Raw genomic sequence first — 23253 nt, forward strand, 5'->3', positions numbered from 1 at the left:
TCTCCCCGAAACCCTTAAAAGGACCTATTGGAAATGTCACCTAAAGTCCTTAGGACATCCCCTGTTTGCTGGGTAATGCCTTATAACGGTTACATAACAGATGGCATAAACGGTTATAACTGTCATGGCACGAACCATAGTTTCTTTGGCTGATTTTGTAGGCATGCTGCTAGGCAACTACCTGAAAAGGTAAGACTGTATAGCAGAAAGGAGAGTCCCACAGAATCAGTACTAGTATTGTGAATACTCCTCAGGCTTGGATATGAATGGCCATTTTCAGCCTTCTCTACTGCCTCTAAGGAAGAAACCATGCAAGAAGCACTCTACTTCTCTCAAGATCATATTCAGCTTTCCACACACGCAGACCTGCTATTATGGGTAGTAGTAGTACATACAAAATGTACATATTTCCTGTATGTGGCAGTGGAGCTGTTTCCTGTACGAGAGCGTTCCAGTATGTTTGTTATTTATGATGGATGTGGTTTTCTGCCTCAGGAACAGGCTTTCTGCCTCAGGGTACAACTACACATAATCCTCTCTCTCTCTCTCTGTGTGTGTGTGTGTGTGTGTGTGTGTGTGTGTGTGTGCGTGTGTGTGTGCGTGCGTGCGTGCGTGCGTGCGTGCGTGCGTGCGTGCGTGCGTGCGTGCGTGCGTGCGTGCGTGCGTGCGTGCGTGCGTGCGTGCGTGCGTGCGTGCGTGCGTGCGTGCGTGCGTGCGTGCGTGCGTGCGTGCGTGCGTGCGTGCGTGCGTGCGTGCGTGCGTGCGTGCGTGCGTGCGTGCGTGCGTGCGTGCGTGCGTGCGTGCGTGCGTGCGTGCGTGCGTGCGTGCCCGTGACCGTGACCTGTGTTGACTGCTCCACCCACTCTCAGCCAATAATGATTTAACTCTGCATAATATAACCAATCAACACGATCAGAGACAGAAGATATTGGTAGTTTGATTTGACTGTGTGTGTGTGCGTGCGTGTGTTATTGACTGAGACTAATTGATCCAGTGTGAAGGGCAGGACTCTGGTGGCTTGCCCCAGACTGGATAAGGGCTCTATCATGGGAATCAACCACGGACACACACACACACACACACACACACACACACATACACACACACACTGTGTATGCAAACATCTCCACAGGAGAGAAACACAGCAACACAGAAAATCACTTCATCAATAACTAACCGCAGGGAGAGAGAGAGAGAGGGAGGAGGAGGAAAGAGGGGCAGAGAAATGGGGGATGGATTGAGATCCAAAGAAAAGAGGGTGTTGTGAGTGGTACAGTGGAAGAGAGAAAAAGAGCCAGAGAACGATTGAAAGAGAGAATGAGCGAGAGCTGAAGTGAGAGAATTAAAAAAACGAAAGAGAATATCCTGCACCTCTCTTTGTCCCTCTCCTCTGGGATTGACTTTTCAGATGACAGGAGATGAAAAGACTGAGGAAATGTTCTCCCTCTTTTTCATAGACGTTTCATCTCTCTCTTTCTTTCTTTCTTTGTCAAATTCAAATTTCTGTCAGTAGGAAAAGGCTGTTTTCCCTGTAGGCCAGAGAATAATACACACTAGGCACAGAGCTTATTGACTCCACACTCCTGCAGATGTCAATTCACACACACACAAACACACACTAATGGCAAATGGCTAAGCTTCACTGAGTCCTAATAAATCCTGAAAAGGAGAGAAAAAGAGAAGAATACATCTCCATCTCTCTCCCCTCTTTCTCTCTCTCTCTCTGTCTGTCTGTGTCGGTCTCTCTGCGTCTCTCTCTTTCTCTCTCACTCGCTCCCATGTCTCTAAGCTATTCTCTGACTGAAAACTGAGGAATGTGTCTGTGTGTATGAGATTCTAGAGGAGTAGACGTATTTCTGTCACTCTCTCTTGTATTCCAGCTGTTCTCTAAACCGGGACCTGCTCTCCTGAACATGATCTTAGTGATGGAGCATCACTCAGGCATCTCCTATACCTGTGTATGGAGTAAGATAGAGAGAAGGGGAAGGAAGGAAATCAAATAGAGATAATCTGCACCCCATAGAAAAAGAAGAGTCCAGACTTCTCTGTAGTGGTTTCACAGTTAGGCAAATGTATCCCACTGCCTTGGCAAGGAAATGGAATTTAGCATTTTTTTAAACTGTTCATTTATAAAATGTTTCACTTTTTCTCTTTCTCACACCCCTCTTCCTTTCTCACACCCTTTGGCTATCGGCGCCAGATTAATAACACAGAGGCATTTGTTTACGTTTCATTTCCTCGTGGAACAACTAGACCGGAGGAGAGCGCCGAGAGAGAGAAAAAAAAAACGCCAAACGAAATGATTTTAATTGCTTTACCGCTCAATGTACTTTCCGCAAACAATAAAATAATTAGAGGTTGGTGTTTTTTGGGTCCGTGGTAGCATCATTCACTCCGTAATTAAATCAATATCGCAGCGTTTTATTATTCATGAGCTTATTGCACTTTCAGAGCGCTTATACTTTGAACCTCCTTTTTAATGCCATGATTAAAATGTAACTGCAGGATGATTAGGGTAATTGTGAGGCGTGTGAATGAAGAAGAAGATATGGAAAGTCATGTTTGGAGTTCTAGATGAACAGACTAGTAGAGCCGCTAGTTTTACATCTGCTTACCGTTATCTTATTAGTTGTACTGGTGACTTATAGTAAACGATGTCTGCGACGTTCCAACGTCTAGATACGGTTGAGTCATGCAGTGCTGTTTAAAACATCCCGGTGTGTGTTATTAAGGAACGGAACCTCTCATTGATGAGCGAATCGAATAGGGAATAGACTCTACTATCTAGAGCAGAGGTAGTATTACCAGGGGTGTAGACCCAGGCCTCAACAGTCTTTGTGCTGATCCATCTTCAGTAAAAGCCAAGTCTGTGGGGGCCTGGACTATAGAGCAGTAATACTAACATATCCACTGTCTGTATACTGAAGGTAGACCCCATTCTAAAAGACAAACCTAGCCACCTCAAGCCGGGACAGGGAATTGGCTGTGTCCCATATGACTCCCTACTCTCTAGTTGTCATTAGTCTCTATATGTCTGTGGCTGGAAGTACTGCTCTATACTGTATGGGGAATAGGGCAGAGACCTGAGAGAGGGATGAGATTTGGCCATTATTCATATGGGGTCAGTTGGTGGTCAAATGTCATTGACCGGAAGGTGACCCTATGTGTCTCGTGTGTGTTTGTGTGTGTGTGTGTGTGTGTGCGGGTGCGCGCACGTGTGCCCTGCGGGGACGTCAGGGTGGACTGGGTGTTACGTTATGGCCTAACGAGCTAAACCGTCCCGGATGAATTAGCATATGTAAATGAAGGTGGTTAAAGCAGCCCACTGGAGCATTCCTGCTCAGCCAACTACAAGGTCCAGGGCTGTGTGTGGGTGTGCATACTGATGTCAATACACTTCATTCAGGAGTAGGACCTCCTTCCTTTGTTTGTGCTTCTTCCTGGTACGTAATGGATGTCCTCATAGAGGTTCTCAACGGGGTATTTTAAGTGATAGGAATGGGTTGTATAAACGTCAATATCTATGGTGGAATATTTATTTAGTCTTTCCTTTCAGAGCTCTTAGAGACATGATTGTTGCCCAACCCCGCTTAAGTAATCACCAGTATATCCGCCCAGAATGGACTATCAATGTATTGATGACATTTCATGGGAAATGTTTTATAATCAGGCCGATGTGGAGTCTGCTTACCTGACTTTTCTCACATCTTTCAATTCTGTCTTTCACCACCTTTTTCCCTTAGTTAAACCACTTAAGAGAGTAGCAGATGGGTTCTGGAAACTAGTTGTATAAAAAAGTGTTTCACTAATCCCTCTCCCCTGAATTCTGCAAATTATAAAAAGTGTGAGAACAAATGTACTCACCTACTTCAGATATCCCCCAAAATATATTTTACTAGCAAATTACAAGAATCCTTCAATAATATAAAGTCAACATGGAAAATCATCAGTCAACTGTTGAATAAGAAAAAGGCATCTACAACTATCCCATCTCAATGTATTGGTGGAAATAAGACCTATAGTGATCCTGATGCTATTTCATCTGAATTCAAACACTTTTTTGTGAATGTGGGTTCCTATCTGTCAAACAAAATAGAGAGAACTGATGGAAATCCCTTGGAATTTACATTCAGGGACATTTCCCTTCTCTGCTTCAGTTTGGCCTTGCTGAGGTGATGGAGGTAATTGGTAACTTAAAGATATCAGTAGCAGGTCATGGTGAGATTGGTGCCTCTTTGGCGAAATCAGTGTCTTCCTCGATTACTGAGCCTCTAACGTACAGTGCATTCGTAAACTCTTCAGACGCCTTGACTTTTTCCAAATTTTGTTACGTTATGGCGTTATTCTAAAATTGATTAAATAAAAAAGTATCATCATCAATTTACACACTATACCCCATAATGACAAAGCGAAAACAGGTTTTTAGATTTTTTTGCAAATGTATTAAAAACATATACCTTATTTACATAAGTATTCAGACTTTTTGCTATGATAATCAAAATTGAGCTCAGCTCCATTCTGTTTCCATTGATCATCTTTGAGATGTTTCTACAACTTGATTGGAGTCCACCTGTAGTAAATTCAATTGATTGGAAATTATTTGGAAAGGCACACACCTGTCTATATAAGGTCAGTGTTTTATTTGTAATACATTTGCAAAAACTTTTTTTTAAACTATTATTGCTTTGTCATTATGGGGTGTTGTGTGTAGATTGATGGGGAAAGGAAAACAATTTAATCCATTTTAGAATAAGGCTGTAACGTAACGAAATGTGGGAAAAAGTCAAGGGGTCTGAATACTTTCTGAATGCACTGTATATCTTCACCAAATCAATGCAAACTGGTATTGTTCCTGAAGATTAGAAAATTGCCAAAGTTATCCCCCTCTATATATCTGGGGATCCAAGATCTTTTACACATTATTGCCCAATATCTGCACTACCATGTTTTTAGAAAATTGGTGTATAAGAGAATGTTAAAACATTTAAATAAATACTGTATTCTATATTCGTAAAAACTACTCCACAGATATGGCTCTTTTGCAACTTGTGGATAAATCTTTACAGCCCTGAATAACAATGAATACTCGTTTTGCATCTTTTTGGATTTATCCAAAGTGTTTGACGGTTTATCATTAAATATTACTTTCTAAATTGTATTATTACGTTTTTCATGATTATACTTATAATACACAAAAAAGTTGATAAATTCAGATGAAATAACATCAGGATCACATATAATTGGCCAAATAGTTATGTTTATGGTAGAGAATAATTTGTTAAGGCTCTGCATTTACCAGATATCCTGTGGCGTGACACAGGGTTGGATAATTGGACCTTTGTTATTCCTAATCTATATCAATGACCTTGCTGAAGGGTCTTCTACCGTACTTCCCCTTCTCTTTGCTGATGAAACCAATTTGATTTTATCACACAAGAATTTTGATTCATTAATTAATGAAGCCAACTCAGGCATGGCCAAAATTTCTGATTGGTTCCAGATAAAAAATTATATTTAAATGTAAAAAAAATCTAACTTTATTGTGTGTACTAGTAAGAATAAGACTTTATTTTTAAAAGAGCTAGAATCTCAATTGGTGGGAATGAAATGGAACAAGTCACACCCACTAGATTCCTCGGAGTTCTAAATGATGAAAAAATTATTCTGGAAAGATCATATTCAATTTGTCTGCAGCAAAGTGATGAAATCGGTTGGTGTCATCAGTAAGATTAGTGGTTTGGTTCAGCAGGTTTGCTTCCTTACTCTATACCATAGTTTAATTGACCCATATCTAATTTACTGTAATATTGTTTGGGTGGGCCAGTACATATGCCTCCTACCTACACAAATTACTCATCATACAAAAATACATTTGCAAGAATAGCCACCTGCTCGAATTTCCTGGCTCCGTCTGCACCTTTGTTTAAGAAACTCAATATCTTGTCTATTTACGACACTAATGTACGCCTATTATGCACTTTCATCTACAAATACTCATACCTCCTAGACAGTTTACCTAAACCCTTCAATGGATTCTTCCAGGTTCATTCTGAAATCCATCTACAGTATATAACACAAGACACTGCGGTAACCGTCCACCTCACCGCTGGCTCAGCTTACATAGTCCATTCTCTATCAGATATAGAGGTACCATACTCTGGAATTCTTATCTTCACATTGCCAAAACATCATCATCCCTCAATAACCTCAAGTTAAGACTGGGAGTCAGCCTGATGAACCAGACTACTCAGTAATCTCCTCCATATAACCTAACTCTCTGGTTTCTATAATTGATGGACATTTTTGGTCTTCAGAAGACTTTTTAAACCTCAAATACACTACTTTGCTAAATTGCTGAAAAGTTCTCCTGCAAAACAAGATTCACGGTTTTACTAATGTGACCTCCGATTCGGATGTTTGTCTACCTTTCTCTAAAAGTCATATTTCGAAATTGCACCAAACGTCAAATTTAGAAGTTAAGGTTTTAGATTGGGTTAAAATATTATGTTCAGGCATTCATTCTGAATGTTTACGTTTAAGGGTTAAGGTTTGGGATAGGGTTAAAACCAAAAATACAAAATTAGTGTCTACCACTAGGATTGAACACGTGACCTTTGAATCCGGAGTCATATGATTACAAAAAAATCCAAGCCTACTTCATGGTAATAGCGCTCTGTTGCCCCTAGTGGCCGGTTTTGAAAGCGTTTTCCGTCGTCCTCAGGACATGGACAGACGTCCAATTTCAAAGTCAATCATAAGAATTCTGGCTGCTCCTGCGACAGGGTGATCAAATGAAGATCCTACATCTGTACACACACATCCCTTGCCACAAACACATGGGGCCACCACAATGGAGTGGAGGAGGTCATCGTCTCAGGATCTGTGGACTTCTAACTCCCAATATGTTCAACTGTAGCCAATGGGGGGCTGTGCCATGTAATGTTACAATAGATAACTACATTGAGAATTCTGGAGTCAGATGTTGTAAGTTGTGCCTGTTATATTGATGGCATTGGGATACATGGCTCCAACGATTAATCTATGAATCCGTGCCATGGATCTTTAGTGTGTGTGTGTGTGTTGTTTGCCTTTGTGCGTCCATGTGTGCGTCCAAATGTTCATGAATATTCCAAATGCCCAATCGTTTGGAATAAGAAAAGGGTGCTTTTTGTTGCATTTTTAATATGACAGTTACAGGAAGAGAAACTCAACCAAATGAAAGCCACAGAAAAAATAAACAAACACACTACTCCATTTGTCATCCTTTCTTCCCAGAGCGAGGGAGAGGGAGAGATGCGTTCGGAAGTCTTGTGTTTAGTAACAACAAAGCTACTACCCAGAGTTTTCCGATGTGTATTTGCGGTAGATCCCAGTGTGTGCCTTTGTTTGCGTGCGGACGTGCATGCTTGTGCGCGTGTATGTCTGTTGTGTATATCTGTGTGTGTCTCTCTGTTGGTAGGATTCGATGATGCGGATCACACGAGCTGTGTCCTGATTTCCTCTAAGACATCTGAAGGCCAAACTGACTTCCTCTTAGATCTCACCGTCTCTCTATTCACCCAACACATCATCACATACCGAGGGACAATGAAAATGTATGCCGCCTTTCATATTTAATTCTAGTTTGAGAGTTCTGTCTGTTTGGTTGTGTTTTTCACATGTATTGCAGTGGATCACAGACTGCTAACTGCAGTAGGTTTCTGTATGCTGAATACAGTGGCGGTCGGTGCCGTTTAAGATGAGGGAGGACGATACATTTTTTAATGAGCATGGCCTTATTTCTATTACAGGATATTGGATGACTGTCATTCATATTCTGTTCACCCAGTTCAATGTAACATCCATAGTTATAGGCTGCTACATGATAGTCACATTTTCCCTATACCCATCATGAGGTTGCTACAACCTAGCCTATGAATGAAAGTTTAAAACGTAGGTGCAGAGGACGAGAGAAATTTGAGTAAGGTGACCGACATTGACACATTCAATTAACACCTTTCACAATCTTGCCTGCATCTAGCTGATCTAGGGTGTAATCATTAGTCCAACAGTTGCGAACGAGAGTTTCTATTGGACAAATTCAGGTTTATCCCCGTTTCATTCTGTTTGCTTTCGTTTAAAAAAAATCAGCAGAATGAATACACCCCTGATCACACGCAAACACAGTTAATTTTCATAGCAGCCACATATAAACAGCATGATCTTTTTGATCGTTGGATAATTCCTTTTCGCATTTACGCGCTCTCCTCCTCTCACATTTTCCTTTTGTTTGTGGACTTCAGTGCACAATATATCAGCTGTCTGTGACCCGGCGAAAAAAAACATCCAAGCCAAACCTTCATATCATAACCGCTAACCGCTACACACAGCCTACATCATTGTCACCATATTAGCAAACGTCAAGTCAACATAGCTACTAGAACTAACACGTTAGTAAACCCGCTACAATCAAGCAGTAAAGCAGTTATATCGGCAGGCCCCGGTGGCAATAAATTAATAAAAGCAAAAGCTTACCTTGACTTGGAAGTGTTCCAGCGTTGGCTAGCCATAGCCAGCTAGGTAACATAGCATCCCTCTCTGTTTGAGCCGGATGTTTGAATAGGCTTAACTAGTTTTCGCTAAGTAAGTGAAAGTGAAAAAAAATAGATAGATAGCTTTCTCTCTCTCTTGATTCTCCTTCAGTTCTGAAGAAATGTATTCGTTAAAAACGGTTCAACTAAATATATTCAATTGAATATATTTGGTATAGTTATATCTATGAGGGATAACTTTTTGTAATGTTTCACTATTTTTATTTTCATGAAATTCGCTGAGGAGAATGGTCCTGCCCTTCCTCCTCTGAGGAGCATCCACTGGCTGAATAGGGTAGGGGTTCTCAAACCTCTCCCCAGGGAACCCCAGAGGCTTCATCATTTTGTTGTAGCCCTGAACTAGCTCGCTTGATTCACCTGCTGTAGTCAATGGCTTAATGATTAGTTGACAATTGGAATCAGGTGTTGTGGGCTAGCTCTGGGACAGATCAACTACAGGGAACGGATGGGGGTCCCGAGGAGAGGTTTGAAAACCACTGGAATAGGCTGACTGAGTGCAGTAAAGTAACTCCATCCTCTGCAGTTCTCTGCTGTGCTGTTTGTTACTCACACTACCTCTCACCCTCTGTGAAAAGCTACCTCTACCCTAACTCTCATCTTCCCTAACACACTCTTTCCATCTCTCTCCCCCTCCGTCTCTCTCTCCCCCATCCTCTCCTGCCTCTTACCCTCTGTCCACTGTCAACACACCTCTCATCTCATTACTTCTCTCTCTCTGCCTTCCCCCTCTCTCCTTCTCTTTCCCTCCCCTCCATCTCCTCTGTCGTTTCTCCAACACTCTGCAGTGATTTGCTCTCTGTTTTACCTGCTGACACCTGTCACCTGGGGATACAGGGCTTGTTGTCATGAGCTGCCAAGGTGTGTGTGTGCGCTTGTGCATGTGCGTGGGGTGTGTGTGTGTGTGTGTGTCACCCATGGTTACAAGCCTTAGTACACTGAGCCAACACGCTGCAGTGGCCGGTGTGAATAATTCATTTTCATACTATGACAAATGTCCTCACGCCAATATCCAAGCATAGAACATGTCACCAATACATGCCAATACAGACTGCTCTGCTATGGAGAGAAAGGGAGATGGACAGGGTATTTTACTTACAGTATGTTTCACAGCTACAGTGTGTGCGTGTGTATGTGCTTGTGCGTGTGAGTGATGGAGGTCTTCTCTTTATTACGACTCGGCTGTTGAAGGAGAAGAAAAAGAGGGATGGAAGACTTGAACTCTGGATGAATACTCTCCGGAACTTTCTGTGAACCAGTAGCTGAAGGTCGCAGTCAGGCGATGCACTCGTCCTCCTCCTCACACACACAACACGAACACAAACACACAGACACACACACACACACACACACACACACACACACACACACACACACACACACACACACACACACACACACACACACACACACACACACACACACACACACACACACACACACACACATCCTCCCCTCTCTGAGATCTTTGAGGTTCTAAAGAAAGAGGGAGGGAGAGAATGAAAAAATACAGAGGAACAGGTCGAATAGAATATTGTCCTCCAGGGGGATTTCTCTCGCCAGGTCTTGTACAGGTTACCAACACATGATCACACACATCTACAGTCCAATAAAACATGGAGACAGTAGACAACAGAAAGTTGAAGGCCAGTAGAATACCTATCAGTGGGCGTGTTATTGCTCATGAAAGACTGCCCTGTGCTACATAGCAGAACACAGTAAGCGACTGCAGACAGTTGAATGGAAAGGAGCAGTCAGTAAAAATGTCCCAGAGGTTGCTAGGACGGGTGTAGCTTTGATTCATGATACACTTCTGTCAAAATCAGAGCTGCAGAACAAGACAACAACTGCCATGTTGGAAGTGTAGTGAACAGCAGAGTAAGAGGCAGTTCAATTCAGGAAGTGCATTGAAACGCATGAATTGAACAATGCCCAATGTTTTCTGAGGATTTTTCAAATTTTTCAAAAAATGATTAGGATTTTAACAAACGTAATGTATTAAGTTAATTCCAGCCCTGGTGCTGGGTGATGGCCAGCATTTCAGTGAGGTGTGGCAGAGAGTAACGGCATACAGTCTGTAGCACCCTCTGTCACTGCTGTTAAGAGTGAGGGAGCGGGGTGAGAGGAATGGGGGAGAGAGGTGAGGAAGGGGCCAGGAAAGAGACTCGACTCCCAGGAGCGTGCTCGGTGGAGAGGAGAGAGAGGGAGGGAGGCTGTTTTACATACAAGCTGTTGATGAATCTATGGAAAGAATCATCATTCCATTCTTTCTCTCTATGTCTCTCTCTCTCTCCCTCCAACCGTCTCCTCTCACCAGTGTTCTATGAGGTTTGTCTGACCTTTCCATGTGTTACTGGTGTCAGCGGTGGGATATGAGGGTCTGGTCAAAGCCATTGATCAGGCTGATCAGAGTATTGGCTAACTCTCTTTGTGGCGTCAGGATCTATAGCAGGTCCCAGAGTCCAGCAGGGGGGATCTGGGATTGATTACGCCAGGCATCAGAGTGTGACGGACAAGAGCTGTAAATCCATGTGAGAGGGAGAGAGAGAGAGAGTTCTGTTTTTGTCTATAAAGGCAGATTAATAATGAGACTGTCTTTACCAAGCGAACCGCATCCATGGCATTCCCTAGCATGGCATGAATGTGTGTGTGTGTGTGTGTGTGTGTGTGTGTGTGTGTGTGTGTGTGTGTGTGTGTGTGTGTGTGTGTGTGTGTGTGTGTGTGTGTGTGTGTGTGTGTGTGTGTGTGTGTAGTGATTTAATATTCCAGTAAAGTGGTCCCAGTGGAGAGGCAGCTCTTTGTTCTTGGTAATGATCATGCCGGGGAACACTAATGTAGAGGAGGAGAGAGAACAGGCCCCAACACACACCCTCCCCATTGCCACTTACCATGGCAACACACAGCACAATTCCATATGTGTGAGTTTTCTCATGTGGTTAATCTCATATCGATATGTGTTTTCTTGTTCCTTGTCCAGTTTATCGTGTTGTTATTCTGAAAAATGCACCACCATCAAGCAGCTCAGGGAAAAGATCCTCCGGCTGTTAGCTCGGCTGCCAGAAGAGGATGACCTGTTTTCCAACTGCACCGACCTTGCTGTGACCCCGGCAAACCAAATCTGTTGGAAAACGCCTCCTATAGTAGAGCTGTCGATGAGTCGGTTTAAACATCCTCGCTAGCACAGGGAAGAGAATAATTATCCCTGGCCCCCCTCCCGTTCTGAAGGGGTTCAGAACATTTTGCCCTCAACGAGTACCTGAAGAAACTTTGCAACCACAGGAATGTCTCTTTTTGTTGACCACTTTGATTTGCTGTGGGAGCAACCAGCGTTTTTTAAAAGAGACAGGATTCACCCTGACCACAGGGGCTCCGGGATTATTTCCAGCAACATCACAACCTGTTTTAGAGACTGACAGACAGGGTCTGGTAATGATTCAGTCCTCCCTGTCAGACTGACAGACAGGGTCTGGTAGTGATGCAGTCCTCCCTGTCGGACTGACAGACAGGGTCTGGTAGTGATGCAGTCCTCCCTGTCGGACTGACAGACAGGGTCTGGTAGTGATTCAGTCCTCCCTGTCAGACTGACAGACAGGGTTTGGTAGTGCTCCAGTCCTCCCTGTCAGACTGACAGACAGGGTCTGGTAATGATTCAGTCCTCCCTGTCAGACTGACAGACAGGGTCTGGTAGTGATGCAGTCCTCCCTGTCAGACTGACAGACAGGGTCTGGTAGTGATTCAGTCCTCCCTGTCAGACTGACAGACAGGGTCTGGTAGTGATGCAGTCCTCCCTGTCAGACTTACAGACAGGGTCTGGTAATGATTCAGTCCTCCCTGTCAGACTGACAGACAGGGTCTGGTAGTGATGCAGTCCTCCCTGTCAGACTGACAGACAGTGTCTGGTAGTGATGCAGTCCTCCCTGTCAGACTGACAGACAGGGTTTGGTAGTGCTCCAGTCCTCCCTGTCAGACTGACAGACAGGGTTTGGTAGTGATTCAGTCCTCCCTGTCAGACTGACAGACAGGGTCTGGTAGTGCTCCAGTCCTCCCTGTCAGACTGACAGACAGGGTTTGGTAGTGCTCCAGTCCTCCCTGTCAGACTGACAGACAGGGTCTGGTAATGATTCAGTCCTCCCGTCAGACTGACAGACAGGGTCTGGTAGTGATTCAGTTCTCCCTGTCAGACTGACAGACAGGGTCTTTTAGTGATTCAGTCCTCCCTGTCAGACTGACAGACAGGGTCTGGTAGTGATTCAGTCCTCCCTGTCAGACTGACAGACAGGGTCTGGTAATGATTCAGTCCTCCCTGTCAGACTGACAGACAGGGTCTGGTAGTGATTCAGTCCTCCCTGTCAGACTGACAGACAGGGTCTGGTAGTGCTCCAGTCCTCCCTGTCAGACTGACAGACAGGGTCTGGTAGTGCTCCAGTCCTCCCTGTCAGACTGACAGACAGGGTCTGGTAGTGATTCAGTCCTCCCTGTCAGACTGACAGACAGGGTCTGGTAATGATTCAGTCCTCCCTGTCAGACTGACAGACAGGGTCTGGTAGTGATTCAGTCCTCCCTGTCAGACTGACAGACAGGGTCTGGTAGTGCTCCAGTCCTCCCTGTCAGACTGACAGACAGGGTCTGGTAGTGATTCAGTCCTCCCTGTCAGACTGACAGACAGGGTCTGGTAGTGCTCCAGTCCTCCCTGTCAGACTGACAGACAGGGTCTGGTAGTGATTCAGTCCTCCCTGTCAGACTGACAGACAGGGTCTGGTAGTGCTCCAGTCCTCCCTGTCAGACTGACAGACAGGGTCTGGTAGTGCTCCAGTCCTCCCTGTCAGAATAAGCAACAGATGACTTGGAAAGCATATCAACTCCTGTAGAAATGGCACTATGGTTATTGTGAGTAATTTATGTTCCTTTAACTCCGCCTACAAACGGTCATCTCCTACCATTCTGATTGATTGATGACTGTCAGAAAACGTGGTTTCTAGTGTTCATAATTTGGTGTTTATTCCGTTGGTTACCTCGAGGCAGATGCCCTATGGGCAGAGTGGCCCGCACTCATTGAATAGGGCGCCTATAATATGTCAGAGCAATCACTAGTAAAACCTCTCTTGTGAATGACCTCCTTACTGAGCGCAACTGAGCTCCTTACTGTCTTCAGACTGTTGTATTGCTCTTACTGAAGCCTCGCCCCCGGACTACAGAAAAGGGAAAAGGGGTGTTGACTTTGGGTCTTTATAGCATCATGCTATACTGTTTAAATGTCAACCACCAGTGCTGGCTCTGACCCTGTATAGACCACCAAAGCACTGCTCCACTTTCTTTCCCGATTTCTCTGAACTATTGTCCTTGAGCTATGATAAAATTGTGTTGGGCGATTTTAATATTCATGTTGACAAAGAGACTGACTCCAAACCCATTGAAGTTATGAATCTTTTGAGCTCTGTGGACATTATCCAACATGTTACTGGGCCCACCCATAACGGTGGCCATACTCTGGACCTGATTATTACCAAGGGGCTTTCTATTGAAGCATCCTCTATTGTTGATGTTGCTTTATCTGATCACCACTGTGGATTTTTTACTACCTTGTTAACCATAGTACAGGCTAATACTGAACGCATCATTAAGAAACACTATCTTACGTCTGAAGTTGCTACAGATTTTACTGAGTGTATGAACAATACTCCACCTATTCTGCCTTCCTCTTGTGATGATTTAGTCGATAACTTTAATAGAAAATGAAGGATAACCATTGATGCCATAGCTCCAGTAAAGTTGAAAAAGTCCACATCCAAATGGAGAGCCCCTTGGATGAGTGTGGATACGAATCAATTAAGGAAAAATTGGAGAAAGGCAGAGCGGAAGTGGAGAAAGTCAAAGTTGCAGGCCCATTATGATATTCTGAGAGAGCAACTTGGCATTTATAACAAGACAATTAGAAATGGCAGACGGGCTCATTTTTCTAGCTGGATCACTAATAATCCAGAATAATTCCAGAGTGCTTTTCTCAACCATGGCCTGATAAATCCTACCCTTATCAGAGATAAGATAACAAACATTAGGCTGAGTATCAGTCAAGCAAGACCTGATGAGAAGTTTGATGATATGTACCCTAGCCTACCAGACAAATGCACGATAGATTTATTTTCCCTGGTTGACACAGACATGCTCAGGAAAGTGATAATACAACTTAAGCCTCTACCTATCCCCACCACCTTCTTAAAAAAATTTGAATTGCATATCTGAAGAAGTGCAAGCTATTGTTAATCACTCCCTGTTCACAGGCACTTTCCCCACTGCACTAAAAACGTTTTTGTGCCCAGCACAGAGACAGGCTTAGTTAAAGTGGTAAATTATCTTAGAGCCAACACAGATGCCAAACGGCTCTTTGTCCTTGTACTCTTGGATTTAAGTGCTGAATTCGACAATGTTGGCCATAATGTCCTTCTGGACAGACTAGAGAGGTGGGCTGGCCTCTCCGGCCCAGTTCTATGTTGGTTTTGGATCTATTTAACCGGTCGAGAGTTTGTCACCCTTGGTGAACACAATTCAGAGAAAATGCATAACACGTGGCGTTCCACAAGGTTCAATTTTGGGTCCGGTATTGTTCAGTGCATTGGGAAAGTATTCAGACCCCTTGACTTTTTCCACATTTTGTTAAGTTATAGCCTTATTCTAAAATTGATTAAATAAATACAAATCTTCAGCAAACTACACACAATACCCCATAATGACAAAGCAAAAACAGGTTTTTAGAAATATTTGCAAATGTATTAAAAACAGAAATACCTTATGTACATAAGTATTCAGACCCTTTGCTATGAAACTTGATATTGAGCTCAGGTGCATCCTGTTCCCATTGATCATCCTTGAGATGTTTCTAAAACTTAATTGGAGTCCACCAGTGGTAAATTCAATTGATTTCACATGATTTGGAAAGGCACACACCTGTCTATATATAAGGTCCCACAGTTGACAATTCATGTCAGAGCAAAAACCAATCCAATTAGGTTGAAGGAATTGTCCATAGAGCTCTGAGACAGGATTGTGTCAAGGCACAGATTTCTGAAGCATTTAAGGTCCCCAAGACCACAGGGGACTCAATCATTCTTAAATTAAAGAAGTTTGGAACCACCAAGACTCTTCCTAGAGCTGGCCACGACAAACGGAGCAATCGGGGGAGAAGGACCTTGGTCAGGGAGGTGACCAAGAACCCGATGGTCACTCTGACAGAGCTCTATATTTCCTCTGTGGAGATGGGAGAACCTTCCAGAAGGACAACCATTTCTGCAGCACTCCACCAATCAGGCCTTTTATGATAAAATGGCCAGATGGAAGCCACTCCTCAGTAAAAGGCACATGACAGCCCACTTGGAGTTTGCCAAAAGGCCCCTAAAGACTCTGACCAGATTCTCTAGTCTGGTGAAACCAAGATTGAACTCTTTGGCCTGAATGCCAAGCGTCACGTCTGGAGGAAACCTGGCACCATCCCTACGGTGAAGCATGGTGGTGGCAGCATCATGCTGTGGGGTTGTTTTTCAGCGGCAGGGACTGGGAGACTAGTCAGAATTGAGGCAAAGATGAACGGAGCAAAGTACAGAGAGATCCTTGATGAAAACCTGCTCCAGAGCGCTCAGAACCTGAGACTGGGCCGGACTTGAACCCGATCGAACATCTCTGGAGACCTGAAAATAGCTATGCAGCAACGCTCCCCATCCAACCTGACAGAGCTTGAGAGGATCTACAGAGAAGAATGGGAGAAACTCCCCAAATACAGGTGTGCCAAGCATGTAGCGTCATAACCAAGAAGACTCGAGGCTGTAATCGCTGCCAAAAGGTGTTTCAACAAAGTACTGAGTAAAGGGTCTGAATACTTATGTAAATGTGATATTCCGTTTTTTTAAATTAGCAACAATTTCTAAAAACCTGTTTTTGCTTTGTCATTATAGGGTATTGTGTGTAGATTGATGAGGAAAAAAACTATGCAATACATTTTTTTGAATAAGGCTGTAACGTAGCAAAATGTGGAAAAAGTCAAGGGGTCTGAAATCTTTGAGTGCACTGTTTATTGTCCGACGGCTCTGTGTAACCCCTTGGCAGCATTATCAGAAAGCACAGAATTCGATTTTCACTGCTACGCAGACGATACACGGCTTTACATTTCTGTATCACCCGAGGATTTTAGCTCTATTTGTCACGCCCTGACCTTAGAGAGCCTGTTTATGTCTCTATTTGGTTTGGTCAGGGTGTGATTTGGGGTGGGCATTCTATGTTTTGTTTTTCTATGATTTTGTATTTCTATGTTTTGGCGGGGTTGGTTCTCAATCAGGGACAGCTGTCTATCGTTGTCTCTGATTGGGAACCATACTTAGGTAGCCCTTTCCCTCCTTTCTTTGTGGGAAGGTAACTTTGTTTGTGGCACATAGCCCTTAAGCTTCACGGTTGTTGTGTATTGTTTATTTGTTTTGTCGGCGTCATTTCTAATAAAAGGAATATGTACGCTCACCACGCTGCGCTTTGGTCCACTTCTTACGACGGCCGTGACACTATTGATAAATTATTTGACTGTATTAGTGATTTAAATACTTGGATGGCTCACAACTTCCTCCAGCTAAATCAAGACAAGACCAAGGTACTTATTGTTGGAGTCAATGCATAGACAGAGAATCTAGCCGCACATTTTAATTCACGGGTAATAAAGATAAAACACCAGGTAATGCTCTCCTGTCTGGTCTACCAAAGAAAGCCATTGGTCAACTGCAAAACATACAAAATGCTGCAGCACGGGTACGGACCAAGACCAGATGGAGAGCACACATTACATCGGTCTTAAGGTCTCTGCAGTTTTGGAATACATTTTAAGATTCTTCTATTGGTTTTTTAAATCAATCCACGATTGTGCACCCCAATACGTGTCAGACATGCTTTTAAGTTATGTACCCAATAGGTTCATCAGATCCTCTGTCACTGGCCTTTTAACTATCCCAAAGCTTAAGACCAAGAGGCATGGAGAGGCAGCCTCTAATTATTGTACTGTATAAATTAAGCTGGATTTGATTTTTATGTTACTGGTAAAGTCAGTCATCTAGCACACATGTTTGAATGCTGCGAGGAAATCAACCAGAAATCAACCAAATCAACCATACACTACTCTACATTAGCTGTATTAGTGACAATAGAACGGTTGATCTGAATAGTGGAATTAGCTGAATTACCTGATTGGATCTTGATGATTCCAGTTCTATTGAAAAATCCCCTAAGAAAGATCTACCACCACGTTCAGCCTTCATCTCCTACAAAGTAGTTTCACATGGAAGGTGCTTTTGTCTTTCTAGGGCATCTAAGACATTGTTTGGTCTTTGATGATGTTGTTTACATGTGTGTGGATTGTTTTAGTTGGCTTGCGGATGGTTCGTAAAATCAGACGGCTTTGTTTTGGGCTAGATGGAGTCTGTGACTTGCCATGTGATGTCTGTCTGCCTATCTGTCTGTGTTTCTGCGTTCACTCTCTAATGCAGAGCCCTTTTATCTGGGTGTGCGTGTGTTATGTGTGTGTGTGTCTGCTCCACCTGAGCAAAAGATAAAAGTCATTACTATTTAATTAAACCCATTTCCTCTGTCTCCCAAATGGCAAACTTTCCCAAACATTTTTCCCGCATAGCGGTGTATTTCCCAAAGATTTCTCCACAGTGTGATCTCTCCCAGTCTCCCTCTGCCAGAGAGAGATTTGGTTCCAAGTTAAAGTTGAGAAAACAAGTGTGTGTGTGTGTGTGTGTGTGTGTGTGTGTGTGTGTGTGTGTGTGTGTGTGTGTGTGTGTGTGTGTGTGTGTGTGTGTGTGTGTGTGTGTGTGTGTGTGTGTGTGTGTGTGTGTGTGTGTGTGTGTGTGTTTAATATGAGAAACCACCCCAGCATTGACTTAATTGGATAGTTCTCTCCTTGAGTGCGTTACAGCCAAACAGTTTTTGTTGATAAATGCTTGAGGCAGAGAAAGTGTGTGTGTGCATGCGTGAGCTTGTGTGTCTGAGCTCCTCTCAATAAGTCATTGAGGCGGGGTGAGTGCTCCACGGCACTCTGTGTGTTTTTGGCCTATTGAGCAGTACACCAATTACTGTGATATTAATGAACCCATGGCTGGACGTGATAAGAAATAATATGGCTCTGAAAAACCTACTTTAATATTGACATTTAGTGTTCCACTGTCTGCCTCTCTTTATTTGTTGTCGTTCGGTTGGCACTCATCAGAAAGATGTCACTCAAATGATCTATAGTCCATTTGATTCTGGATGAACTTTTCTATAAATGTCAGACGGCTTCCATCTGTCCCGGTGACACATTGTGTAATTCAGGGGTGGCCAACCCTCCTCCTAGAGGGCTAGAGCAAAAACCTGCACCCAGTGGCTTTCCAGGAGGAAGGTGGGCCACCGCTGTTGTAAAACCAACACGTTCAACTGCAATCAAGTTGATGTGAATAAACCATGAGGAAGGGACTGTTTTGGAGTTGCCCAATTCTATGGCATCTGGTGTCGCTCTGCTCTCCTGTCTCAAGATGTCCATATAAACTACCGTCTGTCTGTTCACCATAAACAACAACAACATGTGGGTTGGTTTGGGTTCAGGAGCTGTTCCCCACGCAAACCTGTTGTGTAGTGCTGCAAGTGTATTCTCTTAGAGTGTGTGTATTCTCTGTGTGTATTCTCTGTGTGTGTGTGTGTATTCTCTTAGTGTGTGTATTCTCTTAGTGTGTGTATTCTCTGTATGTGTATTATCTTAGATTGTGTGTGTATTGTCTAAGAGTGTGTGTATTCTTTGTGTGTGTGTCTATTCTCAAGGAGTGTGTGTATTTTCTCTGTGTATTCTCTTAGAGTGTGTGTATTCTCTGTGTATGCTCTTAGACTGTGTGTATTCTCTGTGTATGCTCTTAGAGTGTGTGTATTCTCTGTGTATGCTCTTAGTGTGTGTATTCTCTGTGTACTCTCTGTGTATGCTCTTAGACTGTGTGTATTCTCTGTGTATGCTCTTAGTGTGTGTATTATCTGTATTAGACTGTGTGTATTCTCTGTGTATGCTCTTAGTGTGTGTATTTTCTGTATGTGTATTAGACTGTGTGTATTCTCTGTGTATGCTCTTAGTGTGTGTATTATCTGTATGTGTATTCTCTGTGTGTGTGTTCTCTAAGAGTGTGTATTCTCTAAAAGTGTGTGTGTATTCTCTAAGAGTGTGTGTATTCTCTGTGTGTATTCTCTAAGAGTGTGTGTATTCTCTGTGTGTGTGTCTATTCTCAAGGAGTGTGTGTATTTTCTGTGTGTATTCTCTAAGAGTGTGTGTATTCTCTGTGTGTGTGTCTATTCTCAAGGAGTGTGTGTATTTTCTGTGTGTATTCTCTAAGAGTGTGTGTATTCTCTGTATGTGTGTATTCTCTGTATGTGTGTATTCTCTGTGTGTGTATTCTCTGTGTGTGTGTGTGTGTGTTCTCTAAGACTGTGTGTGTTCTCTACGAGTGTGTGTGTATCTAAGAGTGTGGGTATTCTCTTAGTGTGTGTATTCTCTTAGTGTGTGTATTCTGTGTGTGTGTGTGTGTGTGTGTGTTCTCTAAGAGTGTGTGTAGTCTCTAAGAGTGTGTGTATTCTCTATGTGTATTGTCTTAGACTGTGTGTATTCTCTATGTTTATTCTCTTAGAGTGTGTGTAGTATCTGTGTATTCTCTTAGTGTGTGTATTTTCTAAGAGTGTGTATTCTCTTAGTGTGTGTATTCTCTTGTGTATTCTCTTAGTGTGTGTATTCTCTTGTGTATTCTCTTAGTGTGTGTATTCTCTTAGTGTGTGTATTCTCTTAGTGTGTGTTTTCTCTTGAGTGTGTGTGTTCTCTAAGAGTGTGTGTGTGTTCTCTAAGAGTGTGTATTCTCTAAAAGTGAGTGTGTATTCTCTAAGAGTGTGTGTATTCTCTGTGTATTCTCTAAGGGTGTGTGTATTCTCTAAAAGGTTGTGTATTATATGTGTATTCTCTAAGAGTGTGTGTATTCTCTTAGTGTGTGTATTCTCCAAGAGTGTGTGCATTCTGTGTGTGTGTGTGTGTGTTCTCTTGAGTGTGTGTGTTCTCTAAGAGTGTGTGTGTTCTCTAAGAGTGAGTGTATTCTCTGTGTGTGTGTGTGTGTTCTCTAACAGAGCGTTTACACTATACAAGCGGCTCTCGCCTAGCCACACTAGCCTCGGCCTCATGTGGGTGCTAGCAAAAAAGCTAGGTAGTGCCATGTATCAACAGCCATTGTCAGCCATTCCAGTAGTGGTTGGAAGCTATGGTGAGCTTCGATTTGGTCACTCGAGTGGCGATATCGCAGAGGATTTGAATAAAATTCAATTTTCCCCAACTTTAGTCCCGCCCTGTTTAGCTCCCTCGCCCATGCTCGCGTCACTCAACAGTCCCCCCGCCCACTTCTCTTCTCTTGCTTTCCTGCCATTGAAAGTGAATGGCTTCCGTTGTTTCACAGCGCGATACCGCTTCCTAGTGTAAACGGCCCGTACGAGTGTGTATCCTTTCTGTAAGTGAGTTTGTGTTCTTTAAGAGTGTGTATGATCCGTGGGAGTGTTTTATAATGTGGTAGATTCTTCATAGTTCAACCAGAGGCATAAGGCTCTGCTCCACTTTAACACACGGACACACACACACTCCACTCTCTCTCTCTCACGCACACACACACACGCACACACACACACACACACACACACACACACACACACACACACACACACACACACACACACACACACACACACATGTTTTGACATGTGTATTTAAAAAGCTGTTGGGGTACAGTTTTAATCAGCCCCCTGATTAGCTATCCCAAATGTTGATAGATATTATGACATGGCTCATACCCTCGAGGGGAGTACTCGTATAGTCTCTCTCTCACTCGCTCTCTCTGTCTGACATGATTTCTCTGTGCGTGTTTATATATGACATGATAGTGCAGTTCTAACCCTCCCAGCTCTATGATAAGAGTGTAAAGTCGAGCAAAGTAAATGTTTAAACAATTATTTTTTATTTCCAGAGATAAACCAATGATCATATTTACCCAGTTAATGCACCGCATTTAGTTTATTTTGATGCTAGAAAACACTTTTCTTGTGTTCTCTCCATTTACCAACCTCCTCCTCTATCTGCACCCCTCTCTCTTTCTCGTTTACCACTGGAAGAAAAATGATTCCTTAACAGAAGAGCGGTGGAGTGGAAACGAAGCTTTACTCTCTCCTGTCTGTCTAGTATAACTGTCTTTGAGCACTGTGAGACAGACCTGGGTTCAAATAGTAGTTGTGTTCCTCCAAATACTTGAGAGCCACACTTACGTAAGCTTGTCTTGCGAAATGGAACTAATGGAACCGTCCCAAAACTGCAAAACCCGCCCACCTGACACTCCAGTCAGGCGTGTTTGAATGCTCAGAGCATTTGAAAGATTTTGCTGATATCAAAGTTGCCAGCTGTACTCCCACCCCCCTAATCACTCTACCCCCCCTCGTCTCTCCCCAGGCAGTACTACCCAGACCCCCACCCTGCCCACGCCATCCAGCTGATGAGAGTGGCCAAGCTCCAGCACTTTCTGGTTCACCTGGGGGACGCACAGCACACGCTGAGACTGGTGAGCTGGGCGGTGAACCATTGTTATGGCTGCCCTATCCCCGTCTCCCCTCATCTATCTCAGGGCTCGGTTCAGGGGGTTGCAGCGTTACAGAACATTTAGGTTCCCTCAAACTCAAATCTAGACCTCCAGCCAGTTCCACTGCTGTCATTCTTCCTGTCTAATCAGGGACTGATTTAGACATAGGACATCAGGTGGGTGCAATTAATTATCAGGTGGAACTGAAAAACAGCCTTGTAGGGTAAGATTGGAATAATCCTGGTTTAGATAGACTTTGTACAACAGATACAGTATGCGTTTCTGGCTGGTAGCATGTAGAGAATCATGTCAGCTGTAGTCAACACATTTGTAAGGGTAAGGTAATGAACACACCACATCACTGAATACACCCCTGCTCTCTCCTATGTCCCGTGCAGGCCTATGACATCATGAAGGTTACTCACGGCAACCAGCACCCCCTGACCTCTGACCTCATCAGGAAGTTGGAGGAGTGTCGGGCGGAGTTGGACCGTGCCTAGCAACCTACCCCAGCCACCCGAGGGGATTGGAGAAGTCCATGGCTGTTCAGAAAGTAGCACATGTTTTTAGTGTAATGACGGTGAAGTGTTGTTTAGTTGATATTACATCATTTCTAGAGCTTCATTTTAGTTTTCATTTTGTTCCCTGTCATTCTTCATAACCCATTAAACTCACTGAAACTTTAACTGTGCGTGTGTGAGCTGGGTTCAGATCTGTCTCCTTGTCTGAGCTGGTTCCTGTGTACTTACGTGCGTGTGCGTGTGTTATCTCCGGATATGGCCACACAGTGTTTTGCTAGTTAACTGGCCAGCGTTGTGACTAGAGAGACATGGATTAGGGCTCCTGCCCCCCCCCCCTCTCCCCTCCCTCAGATAGCATCCTGCAGAGTGATGTCACCTGCTGGGAGAGAATAGCACCCTGGGTGTGTGTCTGTCGGTATAGCCCAGTGCTGTAGGCTTGTTGGGCGAGCATAGCAGAGAATGGAAGGCACTGTTGTGTTCAGGAGAACCCTAGTCTTGTGT

General features: G+C 43.6%; 1 protein-coding gene across 1 annotated transcript in view; it reads left to right on the top strand.

Moving 5' to 3' along the window:
* Positions 1-22922, top strand: part of smyd3 (SET and MYND domain containing 3) — a 180733-nt gene extending 157811 nt beyond the window's left edge. Inside the window, exons 11-12 of the mRNA XM_038967765.1 lie at positions 22105-22213; positions 22630-22922. Coding sequence (XP_038823693.1) covers positions 22105-22213; positions 22630-22731 — 211 coding nt within the window. The 3' untranslated portion in view covers positions 22732-22922. The remainder of the gene's footprint in view (positions 1-22104; positions 22214-22629) is intronic.
* Positions 22923-23253: the final 331 nt, after the last annotated feature.

The sequence above is a fragment of the Salvelinus namaycush genome, chromosome 28 (assembly GCF_016432855.1).
Source record: "Salvelinus namaycush isolate Seneca chromosome 28, SaNama_1.0, whole genome shotgun sequence".
In the NCBI taxonomy this organism is placed as follows: domain Eukaryota; kingdom Metazoa; phylum Chordata; class Actinopteri; order Salmoniformes; family Salmonidae; genus Salvelinus; species Salvelinus namaycush.